The 21,848-nt window shown below is 42.7% G+C and overlaps 1 protein-coding gene across 1 annotated transcript in view; it reads left to right on the top strand.

The window, feature by feature from the left end:
• Window positions 1–15,242, top strand: part of LOC129043497 (nuclear transcription factor Y subunit gamma-like) — a 34,914-nt gene extending 19,672 nt beyond the window's left edge. The window contains exon 4 of the mRNA XM_054500175.1: window positions 13,754–15,242. Within this exon, the coding sequence (XP_054356150.1) occupies window positions 13,754–14,611 (858 nt within the window). The 3' untranslated portion in view covers window positions 14,612–15,242. The remainder of the gene's footprint in view (window positions 1–13,753) is intronic.
• The last annotated feature ends 6,606 nt before the right edge of the window (window positions 15,243–21,848 follow it).

Here is a 21,848-nt window from a genome sequence, read left to right as displayed (position 1 = left end):
TCCACTGACCATACTTTGGTTGTCACTCATCTAGAAGCAGTTGGAGGACACTCACACGAATTTGCATATTTTAAAAACCACTCAGCTTGCCATGTGGAAAGTGAGCTGCAGAGAGACAGGAGTGGCCACAGGGATGCTGGTTGGTAGGTTACTGCCCTGTCAAGGCAAGAGACCACTGTGGTCTAAACTAGTGTGGGTGATAATGTTAAAGAGAAATAGAGGCGGAATCAGCAGGGTTTATTGATGGATGGAATATGAGGTAGTGAGAAATCAACATAGTGCTGGGTTTTGGACTTAAACAACTGAGCAAAGCACAGTGCTATAAACTCAAATGAGAAAATTATTATTATTATTATTTTAGATTTCTGGGGTTCTGTTTTTGGTGTGGCCATTAAGAGGGTGTTAGTCCAAAGAAATGTTTCCCAGCAATAAAGAACACTTTTTGATGAATGACTACTAATTCTATTTTTTTTCTAATACACCACTCAACCAGTTGTGCATGTTGCTGTATTGTGTTTGTTGTATTATTTGAAAATACTCAGTTCTGCTATAGAAAACAAATGGGATAGATGCAAATCATAAGATGTATAGGCAAGTAGCTTATGAGGAATATACAGATTCATGACATGTGTTAGATACATATACGTTAGTAACCTGGGAGATATGTTATGCATGGACAAAAAGAGTCTATGTGCACTACACAAAGAAACAAAGGGAAGTAGGGTGTGCTGTTAACTTTAGGTGTCAGCTTGGCTGGATTAAGGGATACCTAGAGGGGTAGTAAAGCATTTCCTCTGGGTGTGTCTGTGAAGTGTATTCAGATGTGATTGTGAGTCCATGGACCAAGTAGGGAAGACCTACTCTCATTGTGGGCAGGCGCCATCTAATCGGCTGGGAGCATGGATAGAACAAAAAGACAGAGAAAAGGTGAATTATTTCTTGTTCTCCTGGAGTGGAGACACCCTTCTCTTGTCCTTAAACATCAGAACTCCAGGCCTTTGGGCTCCAGGACTTACTCCAGCATCCTCCCTCAGCCCCATCTCAGCTTCTCAGGCCTCCCCCATCAGACTGAAAATTATACATTGGCTTCCTGCTTCTGAGGCTTTTGGAGTTGAACTTCTTAGCCTCTACAATCATGTGAGCCAATTCCCCTAATAAATCTCTTCCTATCTATCTATCTATCTATCTATCTATCTATCTATCTATCTATCATGTATCTGCCTAATCTATTCACCCATCCACCCATCTCATTATCCTATTGGTTCTGTCTCTCTGAAGAGCCCAGACTAATACATAGGGCAATAGAAACCAAATATCCATGAGCTATATGAGGCTCTGAATATTCATGACACCCTAAATATATATGAGTCAAAGAGGCACTCAATATTCATGAGGCCTTACATCAGTTACCCATTAGTGACATCTATTCTGGCCTAACTTGTCCTCTCCTCAAAAAAGGCAGATAAAATCAAAAGCTATTTATCAGGCTCACAGGCAAGCTACAGCTTGCATCTGTGCAATAGACTGTGTATTGTTGGCTGTAGCCTATTTCATTCACTGGGCTTGCATTGGGCTTGCTGAAGCCTCACTCTTATGTCCTTAACATATGCCTGTCCGTGGGAAGGCTCAGGTAGCAAAGAGGAAGAGAGAGACGGGGCTGATCAATACTGCACGGCTGAGGATTCTGAGTGTAGTCCTTCCACCCTTTCGTGTAACTGGGTTGACTTCTTACCCATCTCTTTTCCTTTGCTTCTGACTAATGGTTTTTAATTGAGTTAATAAACTGTGTGACTCAAGAATATTCATTTGGTTTTGTCCAAATTGGTTGGGCATTAATTTGTGTCCAAATTTGGTTGGACATTAATTTGTGAGTCTTTCCATTCTGTGACCACTGGGAGTCTACCTGGAGGCCACTATCTAGATAAACTTCTCGTGCAACCTTACAAACTGTCACATACCAGAGAGCAAGAGAGGAAGAAGGCCACCTCCCTGAGATCCAGGGATGGAGATGACATGGAGTTTGTTCTCAGTGCGTCAATCTTGTGAGTCAACTGCACTAACTTTAAAGATTTCCTCTTTCGCTCATATTTACCGAAAAATATCCTTGTATTCAAGGACTGCTAATCTGAAATCTGATGAATATATAATATTCATCTGTATTGATTATCCCAAAAAACACATCAGTGAACCACTTACACAAAGAAGGTAGCTACAACTCCAACAACGCAAATGTGGAGTGAATCTATTTCCTTAAGAATTAGTGTAACTGTGACAACTTACAAGAAAATGCTGAATTCAGAAAAAAGCAAAAGCAAAACCAAAAGGAAACAAAATCACTTATAATCAAACCTGGTTGAAAGTAAATGTTCAAGGAAGACTTACTCAAGGAGGCTGAGGCAAGAGGATCGCTGGAGCCCAGAAGTTTGAGGCTGCAGTGAGCCACAATAGTGCCACTGCACTCCCGCCTGGGTGACAGAGGGAAACCCTGTCTCAAAAAAAAAAAAAAAAAAAAAAGACAAAGAAAGACTTGTTCCTTACTAAGAACCAAAGTGCCAAAAGAGGAGAATAACGTTAAGGGTTAGGACTAACTGCTCTCCTGTCTCTATCACCACCCTTTGAACCTCTTCTTTAGGAATGTATTGATAAAATTTTACAAAAATACAAGATTTGACCTTATTTCACATGCCCTCAAAAACCTATAGAAAACCCAAACCAAAATATTTTATGTAACATATAAATACTAATAAAATGGTTACAAAATAGTTCAGCAAAGGAGAGGAAGTCAGAGAATTCAAGAAAGAAAAAACAAAATGTTATCCTAGTGATGAGAGGCTCTTGGCACTTAAAATTTTCCATTTGAAATTTTATTCTCCCACTGTGGATTCTGAGAGCTGTCTAACACTTTTGAACAGATTCTAGGTCGGAAAGCAAGGAAAAAAAGTTTTCCATTCAAAGTTCCCACCTTTCAAATCTATTTCCATTTCTTCATTTGGCACAGCCAGTATTGGATCCGGGTCTTAGTTCCACATCCATCTGGGGGAGTCATTTGGCCAAAATAAGAGGGTTAGCAAATTTTTCCCAGATAATTTATATTACATATTATGTGGCAATTTTGTCCATGTTTAAAAAATACATTTTAAAAGGGACTAGTAATATAACGTCAAGCACTTAGCAGTCATATTAATTTTTACTCATGAAAACCTTCTACGTGCTTTTACATGTCATCTTGCTATTTTATCCTCAACACAACCCTGTTCAGAAGGTAAAATAGGATAATGTATCATGCCAGGAACTCTTATCTGAGAGATGCTTGAATAGTGCTTTCATCCAAGGGAAGAGCATGCCTTCCTTACTCATGTCTTTCTCCATGTTCTGCCAAACTTCATGAGCTGGGTACACAGATGCCATCTAATACAGTACAGGAGGGGCCATCAATGCCTCCACCTTAACTCATTCAGGGGCCCCATCACTGCCATGTGTGAGTCCCAGCAGTAAGAGTGAATGATGCTGTCAAACAAGAGCCAACATTCAGGATGACTGTTATTGCACCCTAACATCTAGAGTCTTGGTGGCTTAGCTGCAATTAGGTTGAGAAATAATATGCCTCCCACCTCACAGATGGACACAAGCTTCTCTGCAGCTCATGCCAGATGATGGCCAGGACTCTCCTATCAAAATAAATGGATATCAAAATCCCTTTCCAGGAGGAGCATGAGACATGGGATTACTGACAAGGAAATGCAAGATAGTCAAGGATCTTCAGACAATCATGTTCTGGGAAGCTTGAGGTCATGGTAAGAGCTTAGAATGGGGACTTTGAGAATTGACTGCAAATCCTGCTCCATTACAGACAAGCTTTTGACTTTGGAAGAATCTCAAAATGGAGAATTTGGGCCAGACAATTTCCAAAGTCCTTTCCAATTTCATCTCAAAAAACAGAATCACTGAAAACTGAATTTGTTCTGCAACGTGCAGTTGACATAACAGCAATTGTTACTGCCTCAACAAAACATCATACTTCTACTTTTAAAATAGAATGGAATATAACCGGATTACCATGACAAAAACTGGTCATAGCCATCCTAACACAACCAGACTAGATGCGTGAAGTGTTATAGCAAGGAAGGAAGCCATAGGATCAAAAGAATTAACAGGCGTCCTGACCTACAAATTCACAGTGTGGAGGCTGCCACTGTGAGGAGGCGAATTAGCTGCTCTGGGCTTCAGTGTGAGAAGGAGAACAACAGAGCCATTCTCTTGAGTGGGACATCAGGATCCCAGACAGGGGCGGTCATGCCAACGTAGCACAGAAAATCTCATTTGGATAAATGATTAATTTCATCCACGAGAGAGAAAAGAGATTTGGGGCTTTTGACTCCTGGGCATATTTGGGTGTAAGGAGACTGTACAGTGATAAATGAACAATTGCCAAACTTGTAACTAAAACATGCATTCTTTTTAATAGCTTCCTGTATTGCTGAATCGGGTGGAGGAACCAGTGCTGATGGAAGCATATTTCTCATCCAAATGTATATAGTATTCTCTCTCACTTTGCAGTTTCTGCAAAGTCCCTTGGGAACCAACTTTGGCATTGTGACTTGGGCTGGCTGCACTTGGCTGGGGAACAATTCTGGAACCAACATGCCAGTTGTCCAACACCAAGGGTGCTGTCAGCACTCTGAAGATAGCAACTCTAATCATATTTGTTTTGGCCTCTCAGCCTCAAGGGCAGATGGTTGTCATGCTGACTGAGAGAGAGGTATTGTGGCAGGAGCCAAAGCTAGCCAGTAAAGGACCTTGGGAGGCTTCCACACAAAACGACTATTTTCTAGAAACTTTCTAGACATTTCTAGAAACAAATGAGGAAGCAATCTGAGGATCAAAAGTTTTCTCAAATTCACGGTGCAGCAGGACTCAGGTTTGAATGGAGGCCAATGGGAATGTGACGTAACGGGCTCTCTCTTGGGTAGAGGTAGCTTCACGACCCTCACCTTGGAAAATTGGATCCCATCCCCTCATATCATGGGGATTCGTCTGGTCGATGTGGCTTTGGGGCATGGTCAACTTCTCTTGCATAAGAGTTAAGGGGAAAACCTTCATGAGGGGTCCACAGAGTGTCACAGATAGCCCTGAAGTTGCTGGACTTGGTATAGGCTTTTCCTGAGAATTCAGTAGCTCCCAAGAGAAAGAGTGAGCTGGGGTTCCACCGGGCCACAATTCCTGATGGGAGCAGTTCTACTTTTCCACATTCTTGATGAGCTCCTTTTTGGAGGAATTACTCCTTGTTACAATATGCAAATCAGAAAATATCTATTGGGCACCTATTTGGCACCCAGCACTATGGGATGACAGGATCCTCAAGGATCTCACCACCTGATCATGAACTTGAACTCCGATTAGGGGCTCACATGATAATCACATCATCCTACTACAACATGGGATTGTCAGTGGACCACTTAATAACACTCATAAATGAATATATTGCCATTTCTAGTAGTACTTTTATTTTCTAGCTTAGCTCCTAACCTTACGTATATGAGTTTTCTAGGGCTGCCATACCTAATTTCCATAAATTGTGTGCCTTAAAATAACAGAAAGGTATTCTCCCACAGTTCTGGAGGCCAGAAGTCTGAAATCAAGGTGCTGGCAGGGTGCCACTTCCTCCAGATTATGAGGAAAGATTGTGACTCCTTCAGCATATGACAGCTGCCAACATTCCTTGGCTTTTGGCTTCATCACTCCAGTCTCTGCCTCTGTGGCCACATTACTTCCTCCTCTTCTCCTATCTGTGTCTGTCTTGGGAAAATATATGTGATTGCATTTAGGGGTAATTCAGAATACCTCTTCTCATGATCTTTAATGTGATCACATTGGCAAAGCCCCTTTTTCCAAATGAGGTCCATTTAGATGTTCTAGGAATTAGGACCTGGACTTACTCTTTTGGAGACAACTATCTAGCCCACTACATCTTATATTTTATAGTTTTCAAGAGGTCTCACATGCACCATTTTATTTTATCACCTTAATATATTTACTTAATATATTATTGAAAAAAGTAATCCAACTTTGAAGTCTTTCCCAACTTTGATTTTAAAATATAATTTTCACAACTCTATGGCTCACCAGCCTTTTACTTGCCCTAGAAGATGGGAGACGGCCCCATTTATGCTGACCTTTGTCATCTCCTTCCTCTCCACGTCGGTAAATACTTTCAGTTCTTTTTCATCTCCCTCCTCTCATTACAGCTCTTTATAACTGAGCAGAGTGGGACTAGTGCAGAGAAGCACAGGACACACAATTTAATGCTTGTTTCCTGCTATTAGCTGCCAAGTAGACTATGAAGTGTTTTTTGGCCTCTGGCCTCTAGCTCTTCTCAAGATCTGTTAATGAATATATTAGCTTTCCATAGCTGCCACAAATGACCCTAAATTTAGTGGCTTAAAATAATGCAAATTTATTATTTATAGTTCTGTTGGTCAGAAGTCTGACATGGGTCTCACTGGGCTAAAATCGAGGTTTCAGCAGGGCTACTTCCCTTTCTGAAGTCCAATGCGGGGAGAATCCATGACCTTTTCCAGCCCCTAGAGGCAGCCCACATTCCCCCATTGGCTTGTGGCCTCTCCCTCCAGTTTCAAAGCCAGTGACGTTGTATCTCATCTAGATAATCCAGATGAGCCCAGTCTAATCTGAAAGACTGTAAATTTACTCACATTGGTAAAGTCTGCTGTGCCATGTAAGGTGACACATTCACAGGCTCAGGGATTAGAGTGAGGGCCTTCACAATGGGTGGGCACTAGGCCAAGCTGACAGAGAGTGCAAATACAGCTCAGCACGACACATCCGGTTGGGATACTTCACCTCTAGACCATTGAAAAATGGCCTCAGCCAAAGGCCAGGGCAGAGAGGACTGGCACTGGAAAGCCCACGACGAGAAAAGGGGCAAAGCCACCTTGAGCACTGGCTCTGGCTCATGATGGTGCTTGCTTAGGTTCCCTCCCTTTCCTCCCCCTTCTGTGACTTTATTTCCCTTTTCCTTCTTGCCTCCTCTTTCCTCTGTCCTCTAAGCTGAAAGGTGCCGGGAAATATTTCCTGTGAAGGTTTGCCTATTTCTTGTCCTTGAGATACAAACGTGGCTTCCCTCGGCCCAGCTCGTCCTTTATGGATTCCTGCACTTGCCCACAGTCCTCTGCCTAGCCAGGGCGAGGCGGGTGAACCTTGGCTTCTCCTTGCTCATCTCTCACCCTTTCATCATGTGGGCGAACAGAGGCTTCCTTAAGGGCCATGAAACATCCTAGAAGAACAGGCCATTGTGTGTTATCAATGGAGGCTTCAGAAACCTCTGGGTCAGGGTTTAAAAAAAAAATTTTTAATAGGGAGGTGGGGAGTTTCTGTCTCAATCAGACAATGAGGACATTATCTTTATTTAAGAGACAGAGAGATCACAATCAAATCCGAGACACTGCTTACAGCTTTATCCTCCTCTCTGCTGTACGTTGAGCGCTCGTCCTCTGCGGATCCCAAACAATGGAAAAGGGAAGGAAAAATAAAAGTGAAAAGTAAATTCTATTCCCACAAAGCAGATTTTACTTTTTTTTTTTCTTTTATTATTATTATTATTATACTTTAGGTTTTATGGTACATGTGTGCAATGTGCAGGTAAGTTACATATGTATACATGTGCCATGCTGGTGCGCTGCACCCACTAACTCGTCATCTAGCATTAGGTATATCTCCCAATGCTATCCCTCCGCCCTCCCCCGACCCCACAACAGTCCCCGAAGTGTGATGTTCCCCTTCCTGTGTCCATGTGTTCTCATTGTTCAATTCCCACCTATGAGTGAGAATATGTGGTGTTTGGTTTTTTGTTCTTGCGATAGTTTACTGAGAATGATGATTTCCAATTTCATCCATGTCCTTACAAAGGACATGAACTCATCATTTTTTATGGCTGCATAGTATTCCATGGTGTATATGTGCCACATTTTCTTAATCCAGTCTATCATTGTTGGACATTTGGGTTGGTTCCAAGTCTTTGCTATTGTGAATAATGCCGCAATAAACATACGTGTGCATGTGTTTTTATAGCAGCATGATTTATAGTCCTTTGGGTATATACCCAGTAATGGGATGGCTGGGTCAAATGGAATTTCTAGTTCTAGATCCCTGAGGAATCGCCACACTGACTTCCACAAGGGTTGAACTAGTTTACAGTCCCACCAACAGTGTAAAAGTGTTCCTATTTCTCCACATCCTCTCCAGCACCTGTTGTTTCCTGACTTTTTAATGATTGCCATTCCAACTGGTGTGAGATGGTATCTCATTGTGGTTTTGATTTGCATTTCTCTGATGGCCAGTGATGGTGAGCATTTTTTCATGTGTTTTTTGGCTGCATAAATGTCTTCTTTTGAGAAGTGTCTGTTCATGTCCTTCACCCACTTTTTGATGGGGTTGTTTTTTTCTTGTAAATTTGTTGGAGTTCACTGTAGATTCTGGATATTAGCCCTTTGTCAGATGAGTAGGTTGCGAAAATGTTCTCCCATTTTGTAGGTTGCCTGTTCACTCTGATGGTAGTTTCCTTTGCTGTGCAGAAGCTCTTGAGTTTAATTAGATCCCATTTGTCAATTTTGGCTTTTGTTGCCATTGCTTTTGGTGTTTTAGACATGAAGTCCTTGCCCATGCCTATGTGCTGAATGGTAATGCCTAGGTTTTCTTCTAGGGTTTTTATGGTTTTAGGTCTAACATTTAAGTCTTTAATCCATCTTGAATTGATTTTTGTATAAGGTGTAAGGAAGGGATCCAGTTTCAGCTTTCTACATACATACATATGCCAGTTTTCCCAGCACCATTTATTAAATAGGGAATCCTTTCCCCATTTCTTGTTTTTGTCAGGTTTGTCAAAGATCAGATAGTTGTAGATATGTGGCATTATTTCTGACGGCTCTGTTCTGTTCCATTGATCTGTATCTCTGTTTTGGTACCAGTACCATGCTGTTTTGGTTACTGTAGCCTTGTAGTATAGTTTGAAGTCAGGTAGTGTGATGCCTCCAGCTTTGTTCTTTTGACTTAGGATTGACTTGGCGATGCGGGCTCTTTTTTGGTTCCATATGAACTTTAAAGTAGTTTTTTCCAATTCTGTGAAGAAAGTCATTGGTAGCTTGATGGGGATGGCATTGAATCTGTAAATTACCTTGGGAAGGATGGACATTTTCCTGATATTGATTCCTCCTACCCATGAGCATGGAATGTTCTTCCATTTGTTTGTATCCTCTTTTATTTCCTTGAGCAGTGGTCTGTAGTTCTTCTTGAAGAGGTCCTTCACATCCCTTGTAAGTTGGATTCCTAGGTATTTTATTCTCTTTGAAGCAATTGTGAATGGGAATTCACTCATGATTTGGATCTCTGTTTGTCTGTTATTGATGTATAAGAATGCTTGTGATTTTTGTACATTGATTTTGTATCCTGAGACTTTGCTGAAGTTGCTTATCAGCTTAAGGAGATTTTGGGCTGAGACAATGGGGTTTTCTAGATATACTATCATGTCATCTGCAAACAGGGACAATTTGACTTCCTCTTTTCCTAACTGAATACCCTTGATTTCCTTCTCCTGCCTAATTGCCCTGGCCAGAACTTCCAACACTATGTTGAGTAGAAGTGGTGAGAGAGGGCATCCCTGTCTTGTGCCAGTTTTCAAAGGGAATGCTTCCAGTTTTTGCCCATTCAGTATGATATTGGCTGTGGGTTTGTCATAGATAGCTCTTATTGTTTTGAGATATGTCCCATCAATACCTAATTTATTGAGAGTTTTTAGCATGAAGGGTTGTTGAATTTTTTGAAAGGCCTTTTCTGCATCTATTGAGATAATCATGTGGTTTTTGTCTTTGGTTCTGTTTATATGCTGGATTACATTTATTGATTTGTGTATATTGAACCAGCCTTGCATCCCAGGGATGAAGCCCACTTGATCATGGTGGATAAGCTTTTTGATGTGCTGCTGGATTTGGCTTGCCAGTATTTTATTGAGGATTTTTGCATCAATGTTCATCAAGGATATTGGTCTAAAATTCTCTTTTTTTGTTGTGTCTCTGCCAGGCTTTGGTATCAGGATGATGCTGGCCTCATAAAATGAGTTAGGGAGGATTCCCTCTTTTTCTATTGATTGGAATAGTTTCAGAAGGAATGGTACCAGCTCCTCCTTGTACCTCTGGTAGAATTCGGCTGTGAACCCATCTGGTCCTGGGCTTTTTTTGGTTGGTAAGCTATTGATTATTGCCACAATTTCAGCTCCTGTTATTGGTCTATTCAGAGATTCAACTTCTTCCTGGTTTAGTCTTGGGAGGGTGTATGTGTTGAGGAATTTATCCATTTCTTCTAGATTTTCTAGTTTATTTGCGTAGAGGTGTTTGTAATATTCTCTGATGGTAGTTTGTATTTCTGTGGGATCGGTGGTGATATCCCCTTTATCATTTTTTATTGCATCTATTTGATTCTTCTCTCTTTTTTTCTTTATTAATCTTGCTAGCGGTCTATCAATTTTGTTGATCCTTTCAAAAAACCAGCTCCTGGATTCATTAATTTTTTGAAGGGTTTTTTGTGTCTCTATTTCCTTCAGTTCTGCTCTGATTTTAGTTATTTCTTGCCTTCTGCTAGCTTTTGAATGTGTTTGCTCTTGCTTTTCTAGTTCTTTTAATTGTGATGTTAGGGTGTCAGTTTTGCATCTTTCCTGCTTTCTCTTGTGGGCATTTAGTGCTATAAATTTCCCTCTACACACTGCTTTGAATGCATCCCAGAGATTCTGGTATATTGTGTCTTGGTTCTCGTTGGTTTCAAAGAACATCTTTATTTCTGCCTTCATTTCATTATGTACCCAGTAGTCATTCAGGAGCAGGTTGTTCAGTTTCCACGTAGTTGAGCGGTTTTGAGTGAGATTCTTAATCCTGAGTTCTAGCTTGATTGCACTGTGATCTGAGAGATAGTTTGTTATAATTTCTGTTCTTTTACATTTACTGAGGAGAGCTTTACTTCCAAGTATGTGGTCAATTTTGGAATACGTGTGGTGTGGTGCTGAAAAAAATGTATATTCTGTTGATTTGGGGTGGAGAGTTCTGTAGATGTCTATTAGGTCTGCTTGGTGCACAGCTGAGTTCAATTCCTGGGTATCCTTGTTGACTTTCTGTCTTGTTGATCTGTCTAATGTTGACAGTGGGGTGTTAAAGTCTCCCATTATTAATGTGTGGGAGTCTAAGTCTCTTTGTAGGTCACTCAGGACTTGCTTTATGAATCTGGGTGCTCCTGTATTGGGTGTATATATATTTAGGATAGTTAGCTCTTCTTGTTGAATTAATCCCTTTACCATTATGTAATAGCCTTCTTTGTCTCTTTTGATCTTTGTTGGTTTAAAGTCTGTTTTATCAGAGACTAGGATTGCAACCCCTGCCTTTTTTTGTTTTCCATTTGCTTGGTAGATCTTCCTCCATCCTTTTATTTTGAGCCTATGTGTGTCTCTGCACGTGAGATGGGTTTCCTGAATACAGCACACTGATGGGTCTTGAGTCTTTATCCAATTTGCCAGTCTGTGTCTTTTAATTGGACCATTTAGTCCATTTACATTTAAAGTTAATATTGTTATGTGTGAATTTGATCCTGTCATTATGATGTTAGCTGGTTATTTTGCTCGTTAGTTGATGCAGTCTCTTCCTAGTCTCGATGGTCTTTACATTTCGGTATGATTTTGCAGTGGCTGGTACCGGTTGTGCCTTTCCATGTTCAATGCTTCCTTCAGGAGCTCTTTTAGGGCAGGCCTGGTGGTGACAAAATCTCTCAGCATTTGCTTGTCTGTAAAGTATTTTATTTCTCCTTCACTTATGAAGCTTAGTTTGGCAGGATATGAAATTCTGGGTTGAAAATTCTTTTCTTTAAGAATGTTGAATATTGGCCCCCACTCTCTTCTGGCTTGTAGGGTTTCTGCCGAGAGATCCGCTGTTAGTCTGATGGGCTTCCCTTTGATGGTAACCCGACCTTTCTCTCTGGCTGCCCTTAACATTTTTTCCTTCATTTCAACTTTGGTGAATCTGACAATTATGTGTCTCGGAGTTGCTCTTCTCTAGGAGTATCTTTGTGGCGTTCTCTGTATTTCCTGAATCTGAATGTTGGCCTGCTTTGCTAGATTGGGGAAGTTCTCCTGGATAATATCCTGCAGAGTGTTTTCTAACTTGTTTCCATTCTCCCCATCACTTTCAGGTACACCAATCAGACGTAGATTTGGTCTTTTCACATAGTCCCACATTTCTTGGAGGCTTTGCTCATTTCTTTTTATTCTTTTTTCTCTAAACTTCCCTTCTCGCTTCATTTCATTCATTTCATCTTCCATGGCTGATACCCTTTCTTCCATTTGATCGCATTGGCTCCTGAGGCTTCTGCATTCTTCACGTAGTTCTCGAGCCTTGGTTTTCAGCTCCATCAGCTCCTTTAAGCACTTCTCTGTATTGGTTATTCTAGTTATACATTCTTCTAAATTTTTTTCAAAGTTTTCAACTTCTTTGCCTTTGGTTTGAATATCCTCCTGTAGCTCGGAGTAATTTGATCGTCTGAAGCCTTCTTCTCTCAGCTCGTCAAAGTCATTCTCCATCCAGCTTTGTTCCGTTGCTGGTGAGGAACTGCGTTCCTTTGGAGGAGGAGACGTACTCTGCTTTTTAGAGTTTCCAGTTTTTCTGCTCTGTTTTTTCCCCATCTTTGTGGTTTTATCTACTTTTGGTCTTTGATGATGGTGATGTACAGATGGGTTTTTGGTGTGGATGTCCTTTCTGTTTGTTTTCCTTCTAACAGACAGGACCCTCAGCTGCAGGTCTGTTGGAGTACCTGGCCGGCCGTGTGAGGTGTCAGTCTGCCCCTGCTGGGAGATGCCTCCCAGTTAGGCTGCTCGGGGGTCGGGGGTCAGGGACCCACTTGAGGAGGCAGTCTGCCTGTTCTCAGATCTCCAGCTGCGTGCTGGGAGAACCACTGCTCTCCTCAAAGCTGTCAGACAGGGACATTTAAGTCTGCAGAGGTTACTGCTGTCTTTCTGTTTGTCTGTGCCCTGCCCCCAGAGGTGGAGCCTACAGAGGCAGGCAGGCCTCCTTGAGCTGTGGTGGGCTCCACCCAGTTCAAGCTTCCAGGCTGCCTTGTTTACCTAAGCGAGCCTGGGCAATGGCGGGCGCCCCTCCTCCAGCCTCGCTGCCGACTTGCTGTTTGATCTCAGACTGCTGTGCTGGCAAACAGCGAGACTCCGTGGGCATAGGACCCTCTGAGCCAGGTGTGGGCTATACTCTCCTGGGGCACCGTTTCCTAAGCCCGTCGGAAAAGCACAGTATTCGGGTGGGAGTGGCCCGATTTTCCAGGTGCCGTCTGTCACCCCTGGAAAGGGAACTCCCTTACCCCTTGCGCTTCCCGAGTGAGGCAATGCCTCGCCCCTGCTTCGGCTGGCGCACAGTGCACTCACCCACTCACCTGTGCCCACTGTCTGGCATTCCCTAGTGAGATGAACACGGTACCTCAGATGGAAATGCAGAAATCACTCGTCTTCTGCGTCGCTCGCGCTGGGAGCTGTAGACTGGAGCTGTTCCTATTCGGCCATCTTGGCTCCTCCCCTCAAGCCAGATTTTACTTTTAAATATGTTCTTTATCTTCATTTTTCACACACACACACACGCAAATAATGCAGGTAAGTTTTTGATATAACTACGCTCTCAGAATACCTCTTATATGAAATTAATTATAGGAGTCGGGGCGCCAGGGTAGGGGGAGGGGAAAATGGGAGACGGTGCAAACGGCGTGGCCGCCATCGTGTTTGTGCGCCAGCTTCGCGCGTGCTCCGTTCTCCAGGACTCACGCTTCCCCTTGCCCTCCGCGGTGCCTAAGCCTCTGCAGTGCCCGACTCCGCAGGAGCGCCAGGGCGGCTCCTGCTCTTCCTGGACTCCCTGAAGAGGCGTTTGTCGAAATGTCCACAGAAGGAGGATTTGGTGGTACTAGCAGCAGTGATGCCCAGCAAAGCCTAAAGTCCTTCTGGCCTCGGGTCATGGAAGAAATCTGGAATTTAGCAGTGAAAAATTTCCGAGTGCAGGAACTCCCACTGGCTCGTATTAAGATTATGAAACTGGATGAAGATGTGAAGATGATCAGTGCAGAGGCCCCTGTGCTTTTTGCCAGGGCAGCCCAGATTTTTATCACAGAGTTGACTCTTCGAGCCTGGATTCACACAGAGGATAACAAGTGCCAGACTCTACAGAGAAATGATATCGCCATGGCAATTACAAAATGTGATCAATTTGATTTTCTCATCGATATTGTTCTAAGAGATGAGCTGAAACCTCCAAAGTGTCAGGAGGAGGTGCTGCAGTCTGTAACTCCTGCTGAGCCAGTCCAGTACTGTTTCACACTGGCTCAGCAGCCCACCGCCCTCCAAGTCCAGGGGCAGCAGCAAGGCCAGACCACGGCCAGCTCCATGACCACCATCCAGCCTGGGCAGATCATCATCGCACAGCTTCAGCAGGGCCAGACCACGCCCGTGACGACGCAGGTTGGAGAAGGTCAGCAGATGCCGATTGTGCAGGTCCAGCCACAGGGTCAAACCCAGTAGGCCCAGAGTGGTACTAGATGGACGGTGCAGGTGATGTAGCAGATCCTCACTAACACAGGAGAGATCCAGCAGATCCCGGTGCAGCTGAAGGCTGGTCAGCTGCAGTGTATCCACTTAGCCCAGTCTGTATCAGGCACCCAAATTCTGCAGGGACAGATCCAGACACTTGCCACCAGTGCTCAACCGATTACACAGACAGAGGTCCAGCAAAGACAGCAGTAGTTCAGCCAGTTCACAGATGGACAGTAGCTCTACCAGATCTAGCAAGTATCCATACCTGCGGGCCAGAACCTGCCCAGCCCATGTTTATCCAGTCAACCAGCCCTCTGATGGGCAGGCCCCCCAGGTGACTGGCGGCTGAGGGCCTGAGCTGGCAAGGCCGAGGACACTCAACACAATTTTTGCCATACAGCCCCAGGTCATGAGCACAGCCTTCCTCCCCAGAGGACCCAGCCGACCTCAGCAGCTCCTGCAGGCTAGGACGATGGTGCACTAGGCCCCATGCCTGGTGGCCGAGATTCTCCAACAGAAAGATGCAATATTTTTTGTTTCCTTTTTTTCTCCAAGGAATCAATATATCAGTATGCTGAGCTGTGTGTCCAATGCTATGAAATTAAAATATTAAATCACATATTTGTGGCATTTTCTTGAAGAGCGTGGCTGAAGAAATATTTCTCCTTTTTTTTTTTTTTTTTTTCGTTTCTTACTGCCACTTCTTTTTAGGAGCAAATCTCCCATGGGTGTACGATATTTCTTGACCCTGGGAACAGCTGCTGCCCCCAAGATTTACCATGTTGTTCTACCCTCAGATTGAATTAGGTCAATATGTGTAGCTGCTTTTTCACTAGTGGTCCTCTCCCCATCCCTTGCTCTTACCCCAGAGCTCTGTGTATTTGCATCCAGAGGCCATGGAAACATTCCTTGCATTTAAGAGACAGATTTATTCCCCATGGAGAGTGGGTGGGTTCATTGCCACACTCTTTTCTCCCAGGGACCCAGGACACTAGGACTTTATGTGTTTGCTGCCCTCCTCCCCTTTATTTTTTAAATGCATTAAAAACTGTGCTAGTCCCCTTTCCATGGTCTTCAAACTGCATGAAATGCAATAAATCTATTTTAGATTTAAAAAATAAATTAATAAGACCTTATCTTACTCAAAAGTTAGCCCTTAGATTTACTAACACAATAAGAGTTGCAAAATAGACATATGGTTTCAGAAACATGCATGTAACTGATTGTTTTTGATTATAAAATTTCTTACTTCCTTAATGATAGGAGTGGAAATGTGGATTTAGCTATCCTGTGGATAGCCACTGCAAAGATGAATTTAGCCCACGGTTTGATGATTGGACTATATTCCTTTCTTTATTCATCTGAACATTTCAACCAGATGGAAGCACTGTGCTAGGTGTTGGGGACAAAATGATGACTAGGCCCATCCCGGCTTTGAGAGTTTCACAGTTAATAATTTCTAAATAATGAAGTAAAGACAAAGAAAGAGAAATCACAGGGCCCCATGAGAGAAAGAGAAGAACATAAAACTTAGCTTGAATGTGAAGAAACGTCAGGAAGGAAGGGATATCCAAGCCGCGTTTTAAAAATCAGCAGAATTTCCAGAAAGTGAATGGAGAGTAGGAGAGTGGGGGCTGAGAAGGTGAGCAAGACGGAAGATGGAGAGGAAGAGCAAGAATGAGAGCAGGGACATGGCTTGAAAAGGACCTCAAAATGCTGGGTGTTCCTCAAGCACTGCATTAGAGGCCAGCCCGAGAGGGACGTGTGGGCTGTTGTGCACGTCGCGTTTGTTGTCTGTGCCGCATCTTCTCCCCCTTATTCTGGTAATGGCATCCTGGTTTTCTCTGGGGGAATTACTCCTGCTCTAACTTTTTTATGGTTGGGGATAGGGCTCTACCTAACTCAGGGCTCCAAAGATGAGCACATGACCCATGGCTGGCTGCTCAGAACATCCCATCATTTTTGATACTACTAATGGGTTCAACAAGAGGCGCAAACGCTCAATGGATTACATAGAATGAGTAACACTAGCTGTTGTAACAGTCTCTAAATCTCAGTGGCTTGTTTCCCCCTCACAAAAACAAACAAACAAAACATTGTGCACACTCCTGATCAGGTGGTTCTTCAGTATGGCTTCCTCCAAGTGGTGACTCAGGGATCTAGGCTCATTTCATCTAATGGCGCTGTCACCTGCTGAATGTTCTATGCCCAGACAATGAGTGAAGAAGTGAATGTGGAGTGGGTCCAGGTCTGGAGGAGATGGTCTTTCTTTTTACTTGCATTTCCCTACCTGGCACTGTGCATATGACCAGACCTAGATGCAAGGAACCTGGGAAATGTGCTTAGCTGTGTGCTCGGGAGGAAAAGGAAACAGTTTGGGGAGCACATTCTATTAAGTGACTCTTCCACACTCAAGCAGGGGTAATAAGAGCCAATGAGCCCAAGTATTGGGGTAATTCTTTCCTGAAATAAATGGAAAAAGAGTTTTAGGGAGGCAGAGGTGATAAGGAAAAGTCTGGTGATGTGGTAGAACCATGTCTGGTGCTTTGGTGAGCTTTTGTGCACCGAGCGAGAAGAACTCACCCAAGAAAGAAAGCAACATGAAAACAAAAGCTAAGAGAAAAAGAGGGTCCAGGGTAAGGCAGGCAAGATGTCTACAGTGCAAATTTAAGAAGGTAGGCCTGTGTACATGGGCTCTGTCTCTCAGGGCCCTGCTAGAGCAGAGTCAGTACTTGCGTGACCTGCTGCCTCAAATCTTGCACCCGAGGCACAAAGATTGCCCAGACCTCACCCTGAGACAGAGGAAATCTTGGCAGTATTATTTGAACTCCTGGATCCATCTGAAACCAGTCCCATGCGCTGGAATTTTCAGCCACATGAACCAATAAACATACTTTTAAGCTAAAGCTTTTTAAGTTAGGTTTTTGTGCCTTGCTACCAACAGAGTTCTGATAAATATGCGTTAGTGCCACAGAGAATCTGTGGAACGTTTTAAGCAGAAGAGTAGCAGAGAGGGGCCAACATAGTTAACCCAATCTACGTGTAGCACATCCTGCCATTCTCACCAAAAACAGGCACTCATCTCATCTCCATGAAGGTTTTTCTCTGCATAAACAGTGTTAATCTTGCCATCAGGATGCACATCTGAACGCAAATTCAAAAGCTTTCTCTAAATCAAAATAGCCTTTATAAGACTGTATTTGATGCTTTTGACTTTCCTGCTTTTAGCTGAAAGTTTTTGAAGCTGGTACTGCAAGCAAAGGCCTTTCTGTAGCTTTTCTGGCCCCTCCAGGACCAATAAAAACTTGAAATCTTGCAGCAGGAAAATATGCTCCAAGTTAGCACTGAGTCTTAAGGAAGTGAGTAAGTGAAACGAGTGTTTGCTTTTTGGGATTGAATTTGATGCTGGGTAAGAACCAGAAAGTATACATAATGTATTTGGGGCACTGCCAATGTTAATCCCATAGGTGGCCCCAGTGGGGCAGTGGTGAACCCTACCTTGGAGTCCAGAAATTGAAATAGAACCCACTGTCACTGTAAACTATTTCCTGAGACAGTGATTGTCATTACCAACATTCCCTCTTCTGCTGTTTGTGAATCTCAAGGTTTAGATCAAAGTAACACTGGCAGCAATGGATATAAATAGCACAGTGGGCCATTTTACAGCCACTCTGTGGCCACACAGGGGCTAACTAGGGAGTGGGTAGGCAGGGAATGGTGATGTAATGACTCTTGACTATTACACAGATCAATTTCTTTTTACACAGAACAGATATGCCCTAGAATATTATGATACATGCTGCCTTCTTATTATCAAATACCCCTTTCTGTCGATGGTTTCGTAATTTGCAAGAGAGAGAAAGCAGACATTTCCCCTGAAGCTGTTCCTCCTGATAAGTATCCCAGATCATCTCAGGAATTTCCATTTGTCTTATCTTTTCAGCAATACTGCCAGGAAAAATGTCAGACTTTTCATTTAAAGAAGCCAGAAGGTATTTGAGTTCATATAAAAGATGAGCAATATTTTGGTTGGTTTTTCTTTTTTTAATCTCACTATTAATTTCAGTTGTAGACTGTCCTATAAGTTAAATGGTAATTTTCCTTCAATCTTTTTATTTGGTCACCAAGTAATCTCTGAATAGATTTGAGAATGGACATTAGGAGGCTTGGATCTCCTGTCTTAGGGAAAATCCCTTAAGGAGTCTATTTCTCACGTGCTCCTGCAGTCAAACAGAAATAAAGCCATGTGACATTGTTGCCTGACAGTTTTATTTAAAGGTGAGTCTTCTTAAATTGACATTAACATATATCTTCGTATTAGTCCAACTTCATGCTGCTATGAAGAAATACCCAAGACTGGGTAATTGAAAAAGAAAACGAAGTTTAATGGATTCACAGTTCCACATGGCTAAGGAGGCCTCACAATCATGGTGGAAGGCAAAGGAGGAGCAAAGGCATGTCTTACGTGGTGGCAGGCAAGAAAGCATGTGGAGGGGAACTGCCCTTTATAAAACCATCAGACCTCATGAGACTTATTTACTGTCACGGGAACAACATGGGAAAAACTTGCCCTCATAATTCAATTACCTCCTACCAGGCCCCTCCCATGACACCTGGGGATTATGGGAGCTACAATTCAAGATGAGATTTGGGTGGGGACATAGCCAAACCATATCAATCTTCTACCTTAAAAATTGCCTATTATAGATTTCCCTTCTTCTTAGACTGTTCCATGAGACTTTTGGAACTAAGCCACTCTCTCCTTTTAAGAGGAGTCTTTTTGTTCACCAACATAGATCCAAAAGCTTTTTGCTTTGCATTATTTTTAATCATTATAATTCACCTGGGGATCCCTTGAAATGCTTTAATGAAGACATAATGAGTACTTATATGCTTAAAAACACCAAACTAGAAGTCTATGCTAAACATAAGGCTCTCTTGTCATTAGTCTAGGTATTTACCTCAGCTTATCTCTTCTTTATTTTACCAAAATACTACTTGTTCTAATGGAGTCTATCTGCATTCTAGAATCAGAAAGAATTCCTTCTCCTTGACTGCAGTGATCAGGGCTTGGAAGAGCAGACTAGCAAGAATAATGAGCCCATTTTGGGATGCTGTCAAGTAGCGTTCCTTCACACAAATCCCTAAATATTTTGCAAGGTGATTTGGAAAAGAGGTGTTTACCCCATTTGGAATGGCTTTCTTTCTTTCTTTTTTTAAATTATTGATATTTTATTTTATTACTTTTTTACTTCCACCTTTTAAGTGCATGTGCAGGTTTGTTATACAGGTAAATGTGTGTGGTGGTGGTTTGCTGCACAAATCATCTCATCACCCAGGTATTAAGCCCAGCATCTGCTAGCTATTCTTCCTGATGCTCTCTCTCCTTCCACCCACCCTGCCCTCCGACAGGCCCCAGTGTGTGTTGTTTCCCCCCATGTGTCTATGTGTTCTCATCATTTAGCTTCCACTTACAAGTGAGAACATGCAATATTTGATTTTCTGTTCCTGTGTTAGTTTGCTAAGGATCATGTCTTCCAGCTCCATCCATGTTCCTGCAAAGGACATGATCTCATTCCTTTTTATGGCTGCATAGTATTCCATGGTGCATATGTACCACATTTTCTTTATCCAGTCTGTCACTGATGGACACTTAGGTTGATTCCATGTCTTTGCTATTGTGATAGTGCTGCAATGAATGTACATGTGCATGTGCCTTTCTGACAGAATGATTTATATTTTGGTGGGTATGTACCCAGTAATAAGATTGCTGAGTTGAATGGTATTTCTGTCTCTAGGTCTTTGAGGAATTCCCGTACTGTCTTCCTTAGTGGTTGAACTAATTTACCATCCCACCAGCAGTGTAAAAGCATTCCTTTTTCTCCACAACCTCTCCAGTACCAGTTTTTTTTTTTGACTCTTTAATATTAATAATGGCCATGCAATGGCTTTCTTCTTTCCTTTGGATTATTTAAAGCCCTCTTGTCTTGTCATATAAGACAGAATTCTAGACTCCTGTCAATCATTCATTCACTGATTTATCAAATATTTATGAAGCTCCTACTATGGGCCATGCCCTATTCTAGGCACGTGGGAAAGATTGTTGAACAAAATCAATCAAGTCATCAGCCCTCCTGATGCTTATGTTCCTGCTTTGAGTCGACATGGGTCTTGCTTTCTCTGAAATACTCCAACATTCACTGCTGAAAGGAACTGGGTTCTTACCTATATACCCTGATGGCTGGTGTCCTAATTGTTTCACAAGTTATACTCACAGGGTTGTGTTAAACGAACAGGCTTTGGAATCCACTGGCCTGTGTCACATCTCACCTTGATGAGGCACTAGCTTGAGCAAAGACCAGAACTCTCTAGGCCTCATTGTCCTCATTTGGAGGTGGCACAAACAAAACCACCTAGTTCACAGAGTTCTGTGAGGATTGTATGAGAGTTCCACACGCTGTACTTAGCCCTGTGGCACACTGAAGTATGCACTGCATATTATTTTGTCTTGAATGTGAAACTATAGACTCAAGCAGTCAAGAAATACCTTTAAAATTGCTTCAAACTGACCTCATCCTCCTTCACTGGGCAGGCTAGAAAATTATTTTGAGTCACTCCTGTGACTTCTCCTTCTCTATATATTTTTCAAAAATCTGAGAGGCTTGTGTTTGGCATTCAGAGGCAGAAAAGGGTCTGTGATTTCCAGACACAGATGTGGCAGATCTCTGCTTTTGGGCCAAGCATGAGGCTGAATCTTCAGTGCTTGGGCTCCAGCCTCCCTAGGAGCCCAGTGCCACCACATTACCTCAGAGGCTCTGCAAACTCACTAGGGTGCTTCCAGAGACAGGCCTATAGGTCCCTGTTTTGCCAACAACTTTGGAACTTTACCCACTTCCTGGTCTAGGGTAAGCCGGTGCTTCCATCTTTTTGCCCTGAAAGATAAAACTCCTTATAGTCCTTTGTATCAAGGATGTCCAGGAAATTTCAATCCATCCAGGCTTTCACAAAGGCAAGAAGAGTTGAATTACCAAGCTTAAAAAGCTTCAGGTTCCTACCATACCACAAACCTCCCTGATGCAAAAGAGTTTACAGGTAGGAAGAGACCTGGAAACAGGCAGGCCAGGGGAGGAAGACTATACTCTATAGACACAATATCCTTTATAAAAATGGATATCTCCATACAATTTCCTACAACATGGAAATATTCTCTGCAGTTGGGATCACA

Source organism: Pongo pygmaeus, chromosome 13 (genome assembly GCF_028885625.2).
Source record: "Pongo pygmaeus isolate AG05252 chromosome 13, NHGRI_mPonPyg2-v2.0_pri, whole genome shotgun sequence".
Lineage (NCBI taxonomy): Eukaryota > Metazoa > Chordata > Mammalia > Primates > Hominidae > Pongo > Pongo pygmaeus.
The sequence above is the reverse complement of the archived record's forward strand: the minus strand, read 5'-3'. Positions and strand labels throughout refer to the sequence as shown.